The following is a 16606-nucleotide window of genomic DNA, read 5'->3' as shown; positions in this document are numbered from 1 at the left end:
CATAGATATAAACAGAGAGCAGTAGCTCCGGCTACAATGTTCCTCCGCCAGACGCGATCACAAAAAATGTTACGTTACCGACTGCAGCTTTAATGTAAGTTATTTATTCTTTCTTGTGCTGCCCGGTACCAAATTACGCACGGACCGGTACCGGTCCGCGGCCCGGGGGTTGAGGACCACTGCTCTATGGGATTTAGATCCTGGGAGTTGCCTGGCCACAGATCCAAAATCTTCAATACACTTCTTTATCACTCTTGATTTGTGACTTGGTGCTCCATCATGCTGGAAAATGCACGGATCATCACCAAATTGCTCTTGGATCGCTGGATGAAGTCGCTCTTGCAGGACGTTTTGATACCATTCTTCATTCCTGGCGGTGCTTTTGGTTCACATGATCTTGCTGAATTTTGAATCTCGTTTTAAAGTTTGAAGACTGCTTTGAGATGAGCAAATACATACATACATAAATAAATACAAATAAAAACAGGAAATATATTATGTTAGAGTATAAACCGTGGATGGGATAAATATAAAAAAAACATTAATTCTTTGCCTATACAGTATGTAAAACAAACAAAAACCAAAGAACTGACCATGACTGCTGTGTTTTAATTCAGAAGTTAAAAGCTGATCTTGATGAGTAAGATATCCATGATAAATTGTCATAGTTAACCGATTATATCGTGTTAGTACTTAATCTAGGAAATAATAGAAAATGGATGGATAAATAATCAGCTTGAGTTGTAATTGCTATCTATGTACTCTAGGTGCCTGCAATGTCCACATATTCTGTTCTGCACCTTTAAACATTAAAGGGAGTGAAAAAAGTAACAATTAATTAACCAATTAATAATAATAATAGCATTAACAATAAAGGGAAGCAAATTATATGTATATTAAATATAAGTAAACAGGAACATTTTAAGTCACTGAAAATTGTAAGACGTGCCGCTGACGCGTGACGTCATCTCCGGTTCTGCCATTTTGCGGATCGGTCTCGAGCTGCTGGTGCGTTTCTTACCGAATACCGATAATATAGTCTTAACAATAAAGCCCTAATAAACTGGCATAATGTCAGATTTTGATAGCAACCCCTTCGCAGACCCGGACTTCAGCAACCCTTTTCAGGTAATGTCATTTCAGTGCTGTTTTCTTATAGTGACTCGGCGTAACGTTTTTTTTTAACAGAAAGTCGATAACGTTACATTTTCTAGGCATTTTCTAAGTAATTTAATCCTAATATCTTAAGTGAAAATGGCAGAACGGTCACCTGTGTGTAAATATGTCATTATTAGGTCTTTGGTTTGTTTGATAGTTATTTTTATTCCCATTATTGGGTTTCTAGATCGGATTGTGTGGTAGTTTAATGTTTAGTCAGTCCGAAACAAACTATGAATTACATTTGACCACATCAACATATTCTCTGTAATGGCTTTATTATGATTATTAAGACGAAACGGCTTTGGTTTCTGACCTGGGTTTCATTTGGCATGTTTTGGGCTTTATGTTTTATTTGAGTGTGTTTGTGTGTGTGTGTGTGTGTGTGTGTGAGTGTGAGAGAGAGAGAGAGAGAGAGTGTGTGTGTGAAAGAGAGAGAGAGAGAGAGAGAGAGAGAGGGAAAGTGTGTGTGTGTAAAAGAAAGAGAGAAAGAGAGAAAGAGAGATTTTGTGTGTGTGTGTGTGTGTGTGGGAGAGAGAGTGTAAGAAAGAGCGAAAGAAAGTGTGTGTGTAAAAGAGAGAGAGAAATAGAGGGAGTGTGCGTATGTAAAAGAGAGAGAGAGTGTGTGTGTGTGTGAGAGAGAGAGAGAGAGAGAGAGAGCGTGAAAGAGAGAAAGAAAGTGTGTTTAAAGAGAGAGAGAGTGTGTGTGTGTGTGTGAGAGAGAGAGAAAGTGTGTGAAAGAGAGAAAGTGTGTGTGTGTGTGTAAAAGAGAGAGACGGTGTGTGTGTGTGTGTGTGTGTGTGTTTGAGAGAGAGAGAGACAGCAGTGTTTCCCACATAATTCGATTCTATTTGTGGTGGTGCGGTGTTTGGAAAAATTTTCAATAAAAAATATTATTTTTATTTAAAATTTTTCCTAAGCTGTAAGTCATAACCATAAGAATTAAAACTAAAAACTAAAAAAACTCTTGAAATATTTCGGTTTGTGTGCAATGAATCTCGAATATAAGAAAGTTAGCTTTTTTGAATTTAATTACAAAAAAATTAAGAACTTTTCCATGATATTCTGTTTTTTTTAGATGCACCTTTGAGCCATTAAATCATGATGTACCAAATACGATACTTAACATAAAACACACATGCAAACACTTTCTTTTAATTATTAACTATTATTTCATATCTCAGTCTTCACAGATTAATACACAAAGGCCATCTGCCTTGAGTTTTTCCTTCTTGTATTCTCCGGGGAGTGTCTGTATATTTGACATAACAGGTGTTGTAGAATCACAGGTGGGATCGGACCCATCTTGGAGTTGCGGGGGGACAAATGCAAATTCATGTTTAGCAGATTGTGGCCTTTGTTCGTCCAGACACGATAATATAGAACTCTTAAAGAAAGAACCTTTGCTTTTGTTTACCCAGGTCTCTCTCTTTTCCTTATTTCCAATATCAAACCACCCACGTTTGCACACACACACACATGCGTCATAATCATCAGCAGCAGTTCTCCTTCTCGGAAGTGTTTCTGTTAAAGCCATTAATAAACTCAACTGGTCAGAGCAGGTATTTGGGTAAGTGATCAGCAGTAATGATATGCGGTCCGTCGAGGAGTTGCCATGGTAACTCAACACCATAGCTGATCGACTGTAACGGCATGTCTCAATAATTAATGCTGCCTCCTGATTGCATTGTGTTTCTGACTCACATCTTCAGTGTGTACAGACTGTCTTCAACTTGTAGATTCTTATTGTCTTGATTGATTTGCTGGTTTTGCTTCGAGACCTGAAAATAAACCAGACATCAGTAAATATGTGGCAATCCTGGGTTTGGTGTTTTATCCATCTTAGCCAATCAGCATGCAGACAATGGCATCTCAATGGCATGTTTGCGCTGCTGTTATGATGCCAGATGTTGGTGGAATTCATTCAGAACATTTTAAATGGCATGTTTGATTTGTTATACCCTGTACATAGTGACTTATACAGGGAACTACACTGCGACCAAAATGGTCGCATATGCGACCTTTTGAAATGCCATTGTGACCCTAATTTTTATGGGGTCGCATATGTATCACTGATTAATTTTGTATCTACTTATGTGTTATGCTGTGATTTAATATGAACAATTATTAAAGCAGAAATGTGTATTTTAAGAATACATTTTATAAAGTGTTTCGAGCAATCAACACATCAAGTTGGCTTGCCAATTTAAACATTCAAAAGAGTTCAAAGCATTCAAACACAAGATGCGGGAAAGCTGAACTGAGTAGCTGGTTACTCGCGCGCTGTGATCGGTGCACACACAAAGAGTCGCGTCTAACGGACAGCGACATTGAACCGAGCTCTCCTTTATGACGTTCGCGTCCTCCTGCACCTGAACGAACAAATACAAATCACAGTTTAAGCAAACAGATAAAAAAGCTCAATTGAGCACCGCGGTGTTCTGGTGTTCAGGGAGCAAGCAGAGACACGTCTCAAAGTCTTGCTTCTGTACCGACAAATACATCAAAATACCCGTCTTGGAAAGTGTGTTCGAAAACGTCTGTGGTTATGTCTTAAGTGAAAGTAAAGAGTTGAGAAAGAAATCGGGTGTGTATCATTATAATGGATGCATTGTCTCTTAAAGTGACCGTGCCTAATTTACTAGCTCTGCTGTCAGTGTCTTTAATGTATGAAAATTAAAGTAAATCACTCACTGCTCTTGACTGAATTACTTTGTAGTTTTAACAAGAATTTATCCACAGTCAAACTAAAAATCAGATATAACTGATTAAATTGTTTTACTGGTGGGTGCAGGACACTAGTTCATTTATGTAAGTGAGTATAGCAAAATACAGTGATCTGTGAAATGTTATACCCAAAAATTCTTTATACTGTAGACTACCAGTGAAATTGATTTAAAAAAATAAAAAAAATAATTAGGGACCTGACCATGTTTTGCTTAAGTGTTTCTTTCTTTAATTGCAAATGCAACCTTTTCACACCACAGACTGAACAAAATTAAGCATTGCTTGCTTGGTAACTGTTCAACAAAGAATTGATAGTTGTGTAAATATTGTCATACTGACAGTTGTCTGAAGTTTTGGTTGATTCCATTACATATCTTTCTATCAAAGTTATCTGCCATTTATCAAATAGCACAAATAAATAAATGGAACGAACATACAGTAAATATTAAACCATTTCAAACAGGGCCCACTGTACAACCTGCACCAGGGCCCCTCTAACTCCAGCTACGGCCCTGGGTTAAGGTACCAAGACAGAGCAATGCACTGTGTGTACTGTAAGAAATAAAACAAGAAGGCATGTGGTTTAGAAGATGGCAAGTAAAATAAAAAGCACATCTGTATGCAATACGGTTTCATTATTGTTCATTATTATCCATAGTCCCTTACTATAAATAATTTGTGCGACCAAATCATGTTTTGCGCCAGTAACTGAAAAAGTTAGTAGCGCAAGTGCCACCAGTGGAAAAAGTTAGTGTAGTTCCCTGTTATATGAACTTTCTGAACTTGATGTGTAGGTGTATTAAGACATTGAACTTGGCTTATCGAGACTTCAGAGCTGGAACAATTCATTTTAAACCTGTTTTTTGCATATCAGGGAATGTATTGAATTTATTATTTTCCTTTTATAATATAGTTCTTACGGTACTGTGTCGTAGAGCAGACACCGAGACTAAGATGAGGTTAAACAGTCTAATAATTCCACATATAGATAAATCCATATACAGGAAGGCTGGTGACACACATAGACATTATTGAGACCCGAAAAACTGAAACTGAACAGACAGGAACTTAAATACATAGGCAAATGAGGGACTAATTACAAGACACAGGTACACAGACACCTCAAACTAGGTCAACGGAAGTTAGACTTAGACCATTTAACAACTGATGGATTGAACCACGTCCCTACATTATTTATTTTTCAACTCAAATTTAATAATAAACATTATATTTCTATGAACAATAAACAAATCAGTCATGTTATAATACATTCTATTTAGGCTATCATTCCATTTAGGCTATCATACGATCATGATTTTTCACGGCCGATACCGATTTTTTTTTACAAGTAAACTGGCCGATTCCGATACTGATTTCCGATTTTTTTTAAAATCTTTAAGCAACAAACAAGAAAGAAGGAAAGTGTGCATAAACAAGATGTTTATTTGGTATTTAATAGGCCAAACTGGCTTTTTGGCTATTGAAAACAATAACCGTAACCATCTGAAATTAATGGCAGTAACTGCACAGTAAGTAGCCTACATTCAATACAAACATAGATGGTACAGACATCAGCATTTAGCTTTTGTTTTTGAATTGGGTTGAAACCACATACTGGCCTTAAATGAAAAGATTAACTGTAACCATGTGAAATTAAAGGCAATAACTGCATAGTTATACAATCCAAACACCCCATAAACACATTCAACAAGATGTTTCTTAATCAGCATTCAGTATTTTAGTTTTTAAATTTGGTTTTAAATTTAAAACAAGGTCTTTACTAGTGAGACTAAATAAAACTATGCTATATAAATACATTATTCCAAAATGTTATAATCAAATAATGTGGGTGGGAATAAAACAAAGATGCAAGGTGTTTCATTCATCATTGAAAAATAAATAACTATTGTCTCAAGTTAAAAAATATAGATGTGAATCATTACCCTGAAGTTTTTTAATTGAATGAAACACTTTTTTTCAGTGTGCTACAGCAGGTGATTTTAAAATCAAATTCAGTTGATATAATTTTAAGGTAAAATACAAAAAAATCATCCTATACATAACTGACGTTTACTTCTGGCTTTTCAAACGTGTATATGCAAGTTCTACTTTACTACAACAACAGAAAAAAGCATTTCAGTTTTGTCACAGTTTAGTCTGTTTCATTTCTCATCCAACACGTGAGAAGTTGAGCTGAACATCGCTTTACTGTCTCCGCTTGTGCAGGGACAGATAAAGTACGCTCGCGCAGCTTCATTGAGCGCAGGAAAGGGACTCTTATTTGTGCGCCAGTACACCAACAGCTGTTCGCTTCCTGCTCTCTGTGCCTCAGACGTGTAGCTCTGCACTTCCAGTGCTGAACGGCTGTCCGTGTCCTGCGCACAGATTTCGAAATACTTTCACACAAATGGCATAGCGAATGATTACAATGTAGTCTGTGCACGCGGGCGCACTTCCAGAAAAATCGGCCGAAAAAAGACCAAAAAACGGCCGATTTATGGCCGGTCAACCGGTGCATCCCTAATAATGTGCTGCTTTGTTCTTTAAATAACTGTGAATTTAATATAAATGTCTAAAAATTATTTCAAAGGAAATCATACTGTAGGTTTTTTAAGATTGAGAATTTGTGTGAGAAACTGACTGAAATTGAATCTAAACGTCCACCTAAACTCTCCTCGTTATGTTCGGGAGAGAAGAAATTACTATTTCTGAATAATTTCTTGAACGAATCATTCTTTTGAATCAGATCTTTTCAATAAATACAGCTTAGAGGGAGAGGATGACTGAATAATGACTACATTTTCAAAGTCATGCAGTTATGAAATGATGTCAGGGTGCGTAAATGATGGCAATTTTTATTTGTTAACTTAAGAAAAGACAAATGCTTTGCGTCAACAGAGTTCAGTAATCCTTGTTAAACATCTCTGACTCTATAAAGGCAATTACTAACAGAGCAAACAGTCTTTATCCCGGATGAGATCCTGGTAGAAACGGCTCTCACGTTGTGCGGAAACGGTCTGAAATGATGCAGCCTCATCAACAAGTAGGCATGCTGCAGGATGTTGCAGAACTGCTGCACTGTGTGTGTGTGTGTGTGTGTGTGTGAGACTAACTAAATGCATGCATGCATATGGCCCTGACTGAGCACATATTACCGTATTACAGTCATTTCATAATGCAGCATCTGTCAAACTCCTAAGACTATTCAGCTGTGTGTGTGCAGTTTCCCAGTGGTCAGAAAGTAGGCTGTCTGAATGATGTCCATCTGATTCTGTTTGTCACTCAGCGGTCGTAATGAGAACATGAGAACAGAGAGGGAAAACTCTAATGATCTGATCAGATGGATGTTTCTGGAGATGTGGGCTGCTCTGCAGATGCAGGGGAACCTATTACAGTGAGCCGCCGTCACTGCGTGTGTGTTTGCCTTCATTCACACTGTTTGTTGAGGGAGCGGTGACTAAGAACAGAGTCGGTTAATTTTAGTTTGAGTCACTCTCATAATCTGGGGTGAAATGGTACTGTCATGGGACTCGGGACATAAAATTACAATAAATATAAAATAGACAATTAATAAAATGCACAGCAAATACTATAAATATGTTTAATGTGCATATATATTGCATTCAACTTTATGTAACACTGTTCATACAAAGTTTATATGATGCCTTATAATGCTGTTCAGGTAGGAAGCTCACTAGATTTTGGCTCTGCATCAAGATATGTTGTCACTTTCTTGTCTAAAAGAGTGGGTGCATGGATTTTTTTTCTACATTTTGCTTTCAGTGATACTTGGACACAGATATATCTGAAATATATTCATACCTGTGAGATAGACAGGGCACAAGGAAGCTGCATACATTTCTGCATACTATTGTCTCAAATAGCATGGGTTCTATTTTATTCTCATATTTTCTTTTTATTAGGGATGTGCATTTTTCAAAAAATATTGTATTCTAATATTTGGGCTTATAAAAAACGAATATTTGAATATTTGTTTGGTTAAATGATGTTTAATGAGAAAGACATTATTTTTAAAAATCAAGTTTCTGTCACCTTTTCTGAAGTAGCTTATGATAAGGCATAATCTACAATGTTAATTCAACAACGTACGTTATATCTCGGTTTTCTTTTAGTCAAAAATTTGTGTAAAATAAAGAAAAGCAGCGCTGATACAGACATTCCAGAGACACAAATATAACGGTGCGAAGAAGTTTCTCACAGCACTTTGTGTTTTCTGTGCTTTAAACTGTGCTGGGCACACACGGTTTTAAAATGTGCTTTACTTTTTCCACTTACTTGCGGTCTTGTAGGTTTCACTTGCATATCTGTAAGGTGACATTTTAGGTTCCATTTGTCTTCAAGCCCACACAAACCTGCATTCATTTAGCCTGTGCCTTACAAAACCACATTTGACCTTAAATGTGAACATTCACAGCACTCTCAGTGTTGAAAGTGCCTTTACAAGACAAATAAATGTGAATTTAGACTATCCTTCTCTACATTAACTGCAGTCAAGTCACACCAGCCTAATATTTTGCCTGTACCTTTATTTTGCATGTGCTGAGGAAAGTTTGCAGCAGTTATGTTTGCGTTAATCTGATTTGCACCGTTTTCATCTCCGCTGCATTCAACGCTAATCTTGTAACAGTCTAAAATAAGCTTTCATTCTGTGAATACTCGATTGCTGTGCTTGTTGAGCCTCTGCTGACATCCTAAAATCATTTTTGGTCATTAAGAATTGCAGGGCTGAAGGAGGTCATAACCCAAATGTACAATCACCACAAAATTTTACTTTGCTGAAAATTTAATCTCAGAACATCCAAGATGTAGTTGAGTTTGTTTCGTCATCAGATTTGGAGAAATGAAGCATTGCATCACTTGCTCACCAGTGGATCCTCTGCAGTGAATGGGTGCCGTCGGAATTAGAGTCCAAGCAGCTAACAAAAACATCATAGTAATCCACTCCAGTCCATGTCTTGTGATGGGGAAAGGCTGTGTGTTTGTATGAAACATTAATCATTAAAACATTTTTAACTTGAAATCATCACTTCTGGACAAAATATTATTACATAATCAATAATAACTCTTCCACAAGGGAAAAAGTCCATATCCTTTTGTTCTCTCACATTAAAATCCACCCACATATATAGAGATGTTTTGGATTGTTTTGACATTTAAACAGTGCTTGATCTGTACAGATTTATCTCCTAATTCAGACTTTTGTTTTCAGATTACTGTTTCACTGGATGAAATAATATAAAAAATAGAGGACTCATATTTTGGCTGAAAGCAATAGATAGTTTCTTGCCAAATTGCAATTTTCACTTCTCAAGACATTAACTGATGGACTGGAGTGGTGTGGATTACTTGTGGATTATTGTGATGTTTTATCAGCTGTTTGGACTCTCATTCTGACGTCACCCTTTCATCCATTTCTGGACTGAGGGTGTGCAAATTAAGTCTTGGGTGAACTATGCAAAATTAGACTAATCATTAGTGCTCCATATTCCTTTCCTTTGTGAGTCTGAATGTTTAGTTAACCTTTAGTCGACGAAAAGAGGCATGGTTGACCAAAACTTTATTAGTCGCTTAGTTGCAGAAAAACAAAATCCACAGGAACTGGTGCTCAAACAGATTGTTATGGCTGGATTTTGTGGTAATACAGTACATCCAAACACTCAACTATCATTCATTGATCTCTAATGGCTTATCATCTGAATTATGTAAGTAGTAGCAACTTTACATGGCTACTCCGTCTAATGTTAACCTAGAAAAGTGTGTGCTGAGTGTGAAAGCTGAACTGTATGCGCTCAAACCGTGACAGATTTAGGTGCAGTGCGCTCACTTGCTCTTAAAATACTCTCTCATTTTGGTCATACAGATAAGAGTTAATACATCTTTTGAATCTGTTAAGCCTCTAAGTTTATTTGCATGCACTCTCTATAACAACAAAGCATTGTGCTTTTGTAAAATAATGAAAGCAAACGGGATGTACTTTCTGCCATCTCGGCATCTGTGAACTTGAGCACGAAACTCAGTGTATACTTGCCTTACTGACATGAAAATATATCTATAAAGAGTGTAATGTTTACTTTCAAATGAAACAATTCTGAAATCTGAAAAACGTGCGATTAGTCGACAAATGCAACTACTAGTCGACCAGAAAAATCTGTAGTCGAGGGCAGCCCTAATGTTTAGAAACACGTATATTTTTTGTATATATTTTAGATTTTTATATATATATATATATATATATATATATATATATATATATATATATATATTAGGGCTGAACGATACATCGAATTTTCATCGTCATCGCGATATGAACTTGCGCGATGAACACATCGCAGCAGACAGCCTGACACGATGAATAAGGGAAAACATGCCCTAAGCGCATGTAATAAACGTTTGACCTATCACGTTTAGATCTGAAGACATGGCTGGCGCGTTCATGCTATTTGGCCAATCAGATGAAGCCCCGGGAAAGTGGCTGACAGCTGTCAATTTAGTTGCGAGTCTGCACGGTGTGTTATACGATGGCGGAGGAAGGAGAGAGTGAGGTGGTGGTTGACGAAGAATTGATAGTGAATAAGAACAGCACTTCAGATATCTGGAAATAATTTTGGATTTAGGAGGGATGACGTGCTACAAACACAGGTACTGTGCCGAACATGCCGAACAGTAGTGGCAACTTCAAGAGGAAACACGACCAACCTCCATCACCACCTGCAATACAACCATAAAGACCTACACGAACAATTTAAAACTAGCCAAACAACAAAACCAAAAAATCAGAGTAGCAAATCTAAAACTTTGCCATCACTAACGTTACAACAGCAGTCAATTTCTCAAAGTTTTGCGAGCGTGACTCCTTATGAAACAACATCTAAACGCCACAGAGAAATCACAGCGGCAATAACGCGTTATTTGGCGAAGGACATGATGCCGATAAACACAGTAACCAAAGGTTGTTTTGTGAGCCTGGTAACTAGTTTGGACCGAAGATACCAGATTCCATCACGGACCTATTTTTCGCAAATCGCCATTCCAAAAATGTATGACGCATGCAGGGAGACTGTGGAATCGGAACTGAGTCAAGTTGAACACTACACGTGTACTACAGATCTTTGGTCCAGTCGAACGACAGAGCCCTACATCAGCCTCACTGCGCACTTTTTGGATCAAGACTTTGAACTGAAAACGCGATGTCTACAGACATCCTATTTCCCCGGGCAGCACAACGCAGAAAACATTGCCTGTGGATTAAGTGATGCTTTGGCCAGCTGGCATTTGCGGGAAGAGCAGCTGGTTTGCATTACTACCGACAACGGGGCAAACGTTGTGAAAGCAACAGAACTCAACCACTGGGTCAGACTTCAGTGCTTTGGCCATAGGCTGCATCTTGCTATTGGTAAGTGTGATGATAATATTTGCTTTAAGTTACGTAAGGGATAGAGCGAGGCGGTTGTTATAATAGCAGCTAAAGTTAACGTTAGTCCTAATCAGCATGAAGGCATTGTATTCGCTGCATAACAAACAGATTCGCTCTACATTATCCCGCTTATTACATGGCTGCCTTCCAAATAAATAATTTGACACAAAATATTAATTTAAAAAGAAGTTTATTGATTTAAAAATAAGTGTATTGCTTTTGCTAAACAGAAGCGTATCCATAGCAACGATCTGTTTTTTATATACGGTCTGAGCCATGTAATAAATGCTAAGTTACTATTAGGCTAATGCAAGTATTATTTTATTATAAACAATAGGAAACTCTGAGCACTTGTTGTATTTCCCCACTGCATCGTCAGCATTTATCTAACGTTAACAGGATTATCACTGTGTAAGAATTTTAGTTAATTATGCAGCATTTGAAATTGAAATTACTTTAATAAAATAATTATATTACTATAAAATGTAATTTAGTTAAATTATTAATAATTAAATAATTGGCTACAATGTTTACTGGTAGTTTGAATAGTTTGTGACAATTTATTTCTTATCCTCTTTCCAGGAAATGCTGTTAAGGATGACAGCCGCATTGACCGTGCTGCTGGGCTGTGCAAAAAATTGGTGGGACATTTTTCCCACAGCTGGAAACAGAAGACGGCACTGAAAAAAGCACAACAGGAGCACAACCTCCCTGAGCACTCACTCATCACAGAATGTCCAACTAGGTGGGGCTCAAGACAAAAGATGATTGAGAGGGTCTTGGAGCAGCGGCGGGCCATTTCTGATGTCCTCTCAGCAGACCGTAAAACACGGCATCTGGTTCCCTCCTGGCAGGACCTGGATGTACTAGAGTCTGTAAACCTTAAGAACATCGGTCCTTGTAGAAAAGGAAGATGACACAGATTTAACCAAGTCCATTAAAGTGAAAATCCTGGATTACATGAATACAAAGTATGATGACCCAGGAACACAAGAACTTCTGGACATCGCATCCTTCATGGACCCAAGGTTCAATGTCACCTACATCAGCAGTGAAAAAGTTGAGGACATCAAGAGCAGGATCATGTCAGAAATGAAAGACTCTGCACAGAAGGAAGGGACACATTCAGAGAACACAGAGGCCCAGACCATGGAGCCACCCAGCGAAAAAAAAACAAAGCGATCATTGGGCAGTTTGCTCAAAACAAATCCAAGCCCCACTCCAACAGCATCTTTCATGCATCTAGAGCAAGCTGTTGAAGCTGAACTTAACAGCTACTTGTTCTCCCCCACCATTCACAGTGAAGCCGACCCTTTGGCCTGGTGGAAACTCCACCAGGTCACCTACCCTAAGCTGACCAAACTTGCTCGGAAGTATCTTTGTATACCTGCAACTAGTTCTCCCTCCGAGAGGCTCTTCAGCACTTCAGGGAATGTAGTAACATGTCAACGAACATGTTTGAAGCCTAGCAAAGTTAACATGCTGGTTTTCTTGGCCAAGAACTTGTCCTAAAGAGATGGCCAAGGCAGTAACTTGTCCTAAGGGGCAGATCTTTTTTTGCTGATTTTATGAGCCATACAGTTATTTAAAATTTTCGTTTTTAGTTTGCAGTTATTTTCCCCACATTTGTTTTGTTTAAAGAGAGATCTTTTTGTTGAGTTTACAAGAAAATAATCTAAAAGGAGCAGGGGAAATTGAACGTTATATTTTTTATAGTTATAATGCTTCATTTATGTGCAATTTGTTCAATAAAAGCATGTCAAAAATGATCTATTTTGATTCTTTATTCAGTGGAAATAGGCTATTCAATGTTTAGGTTTGCAAATAACCAATTAAAGCACTGACATGGGAATAGTATAGCTAACATTCACATTTGAATATTTATCACAAATCATATCGTCATCGCAATATTAAACAATGTTATCGCACATCGCAGCTTTTCCTCATATCGTGCAGCCCTAATATATATATATATATATATATATATATATATATTAGGGCTGTCACTTTTAGTTCGAAAATCGATGGCAAAATCGATCAGACCAACCAAAAAAAGTTTCGAAAATGAAAATAGGGAATCGATTTTAACCAAATATGTAAACTATTAATTTTAAAATAATTTAACAATTTAAAAATATAGATGTAACAAAACTCACAAACAAGCAGAAAAAGAAAATAAAGAATTCCGAGAGTGCAGTATGCGAAAGCTAGACAGAAAATACCAGCAATTTTATGCGCCTTAAAGACCTAGTGACGTCGAAAGCGACCTCTTATGCTGCGTTCACACCAAACGCCAATAGAGCGTATGGCGCGAATGATTTCAATGTTAAGTCAATGTAAAGATGGGTTTACGCGCGTCTGAAGGTCTCGCGGCGCGGTAGACGCGAATTCGGCTCATTCGCGCATCTAGTTACAGGAGATTCTGAGTTATGAAAAGGACCAATGCAAGCTGACAGCGACCGGCTTTTGTGGTGGAAAATTGGCAGTAATACCCCCACCTTGTGCAGCTGTACCTGAGCGTCCCTGGGACATTAGTGCGGTCGGAGCGCGTCTTCTCAACAGCTGAACATATAGTGAATAAAAAACGCTCTGCTCTGGACCCCGAAAATGTTGATCGACTTGTTTTCCTGTCCAATAAATTTGTAATGGCCCTTTTGCGCATTTCATTATGCCTGCCTAGTTCCGCCTAGCATAAGTGTCGGTTACGTTCAATATAAAACGCACATGGCCTGTTCTCAAGTCCATTTAAAGTTTCATTTTTTTTAACAGTTGTTTGAAATGGATTGAATCATTATTTAAAATAATCTTGGAGATTTTTGAATTGCCTAAATCATAAATGCAGCCGGGTTGAAGCCTGCAGGGATGTTTTTCTTTTGTTATGGCAGCCGTCCCCTCTGCATATATATTTTTTCGAGAATGTTGCACTCCAGTTGCTGTTTGTTATTCTGCACGACATTTCATGCCAATAAATAAGAAATATTGCTGACTTGTGCGTTCCCAGCGCTCTCTTTACGTTCGTCCGTTATTTTACGTTGAAAAGGAAACGTTTTTTTTTTAGACATGGAAAATCGATTTTACAATTGATTCAATGAACACTTATGTCTTAAAAATCGAAAATGATTTTTTCTCAAAAGTGATAGCCCTAATATATATATATATATATATATTAAGATTTAGTATAGTGTATATAATAAACTTACTGTAATGGCTAAAATTGCTTTCTAGGTAGGCAGGTCACTAGGTTTAGAGATACAGGCATGCGTCCATGTCAGGTGATCATACAGTGTGATATCAGACAATGTGTATATGATAAATATACTGAAGACAAAGAAAGTGTCTTCCTGCTAGTAAAAATCTGTATGTGTGTGTGCAAGATTATCCCATAAAACATTCATTGCTATACAGTCTGAAATATTCATGGCTCTGGAGTCCTGACAGTTCACCAGCCGAATGAAACGGATCCGCCTCAGGACCTGAGCGCTGCATACTGGGATTGCTATGGAAACAAGGGACGGTTTAGTGTGTGTGTGTGTGTGTGTGTGTGGTGTTGTAGTTAACGTTCTTTGGACCTTGCGTATTAAAAGGATCTTTGGTTTAGTCAGTGAGTGAATAGTCAACTATCTTTATCCAGAAACACAGTAATTTAATAAAGCATCTTTCCTGCTTTGTGTTTGTAATTAATACTAGTGAACTTACTGCACAGAACTGCCTAATGTAAATAGTTGTATGTGAAACAATATGAAAGGATAAGTGTTTGAAACAGTAGTAAACCTGAATGAATATATTGAGAGACGGTTCCAGTGATGACTTAACATTTGCCGGGCCGAGTAAAACGCATCGAAGGAGATTCTGGTTCATTCGTCACACTGAAGTCGGGTCAATTGGAGTGCATTGCATTGTGTGTTAAAGTATTTCACATTGTGTGTTCTGCTGTATACTGGCAATACCTGACAAATTATTGTTAATTTTAATAATAACCATTAGAGCTGAAACAACGAATCGATTTAATCGATTAAAATCGATTATTAAAATAGTTGTCAACTAATTTAGTCATCGATTTGTTGCTAAATAACTTTTATTTGCCGTAAGCGGCTCATTTCGTGCATATTTCAAATCTGCGGTGACCAAAGTGTGGCAGTAATGAGCCACCGGAGGTTTTACTCAGCCACGTGCTTCCCGAACAGCGTCTCTGCAGCATTCAGCGTGATGTGGGAGTACTTTACTTTGAGCCTTCAAAAAAGAAGAGTAACCTGTAAACTCTGCACTACTGAACTGTTTAAGGGGACGTTCACATATCGCGTATTTGCGCGCTGAAGTTCGTTATTTCCAACACCGCACCGCATCGAGTTAAAACATTTCAACTTTTCAGAATGCCGCAAGCGCACCGCGGGTCATGTGACAAGAACTAACCAATCAGCTTCATCCTTTCCCGTAACAACGTTAAAAGCTCAGTCAAGATGAAAGGAACGGCTGATCATAGTTGTATATGGATTTCCATTTTGAAATAAATTTAGTAGCAGAGCTACTGCAAGCGATTTTTTTTTTTTGAGCTGCAAATCCATTTAGCCTAGCGTTTTCCATGCTTTTTTAGGCGCGATTTGTGAACGGCCCCTAAGACTTTCATTTGTGCAGATTCTCCAGTACAATGTTGTTTGCAAATGTTTAGTCGTAAAAGCTGATAACATTGCTTTTTAACAGTTAACATTTAAAGCTTTACAAACATGTTCTGTGATCAGTTTGTCGTTTACCAGTTCAAAATTCAGTCGTGCAGCCTAATTATGACTGAATGAGAGAGGTAAATGTTTAAAGATATTTGAAATGCACTTTTTTTCCTAAGTATTCACTGCTCTTTTTCACACAGCAGGTTTTTTGTGTGTGTCCAATTTTTTTTTCTGGACAACCTTCTGATGGATTTTACTTTAAACTGTGAGTTCCATTCAGGTTACATGCCATTGGCACTTTTTTCGAAGGATTGTTTACAATTTCACAGCAAAAGCTATAAAGCTGTTTCCCAGTAAATAATTTTATTAATACCATTTATTAATAATTTACTTGGGGGGGAAAAAATGGGAAAAACTAAAATATAAGTACATAAACCGATTAATCGGAAAAATAATCGACAGATTAATCGATTATCAAAATAATCGTTAGTTGCAGCCCTAATAACCATGCATTTTTTATTGCTGCAGAAATAAAGCAATGTATATTCTGTGTATTTATTAATATGCATTATTATTATTATTATTATTATTATTATTACTATTATTGATGATGATATAACTTTGG

The 16606-nt window shown here is 37.4% G+C and overlaps 1 protein-coding gene across 1 annotated transcript in view; it reads left to right on the top strand.

Moving 5' to 3' along the window:
- The first annotated feature begins 962 nt into the window (after window positions 1-962).
- The window catches only part of LOC132130033 (secretory carrier-associated membrane protein 1-like), a 31875-nt gene continuing 16231 nt past the window's right edge, over window positions 963-16606 (top strand). Inside the window, exon 1 of the mRNA XM_059541619.1 lies at window positions 963-1128. Coding sequence (XP_059397602.1) covers window positions 1072-1128 — 57 coding nt within the window. The 5' untranslated portion in view covers window positions 963-1071. The remainder of the gene's footprint in view (window positions 1129-16606) is intronic.

Source organism: Carassius carassius, chromosome 47 (assembly GCF_963082965.1).
Source record: "Carassius carassius chromosome 47, fCarCar2.1, whole genome shotgun sequence".
Classification (NCBI taxonomy): Eukaryota; Metazoa; Chordata; class Actinopteri; order Cypriniformes; family Cyprinidae; genus Carassius; species Carassius carassius.
Note: the sequence above shows the minus strand (reverse complement) of the source record. Positions and strands in the feature narration are given on the sequence as shown.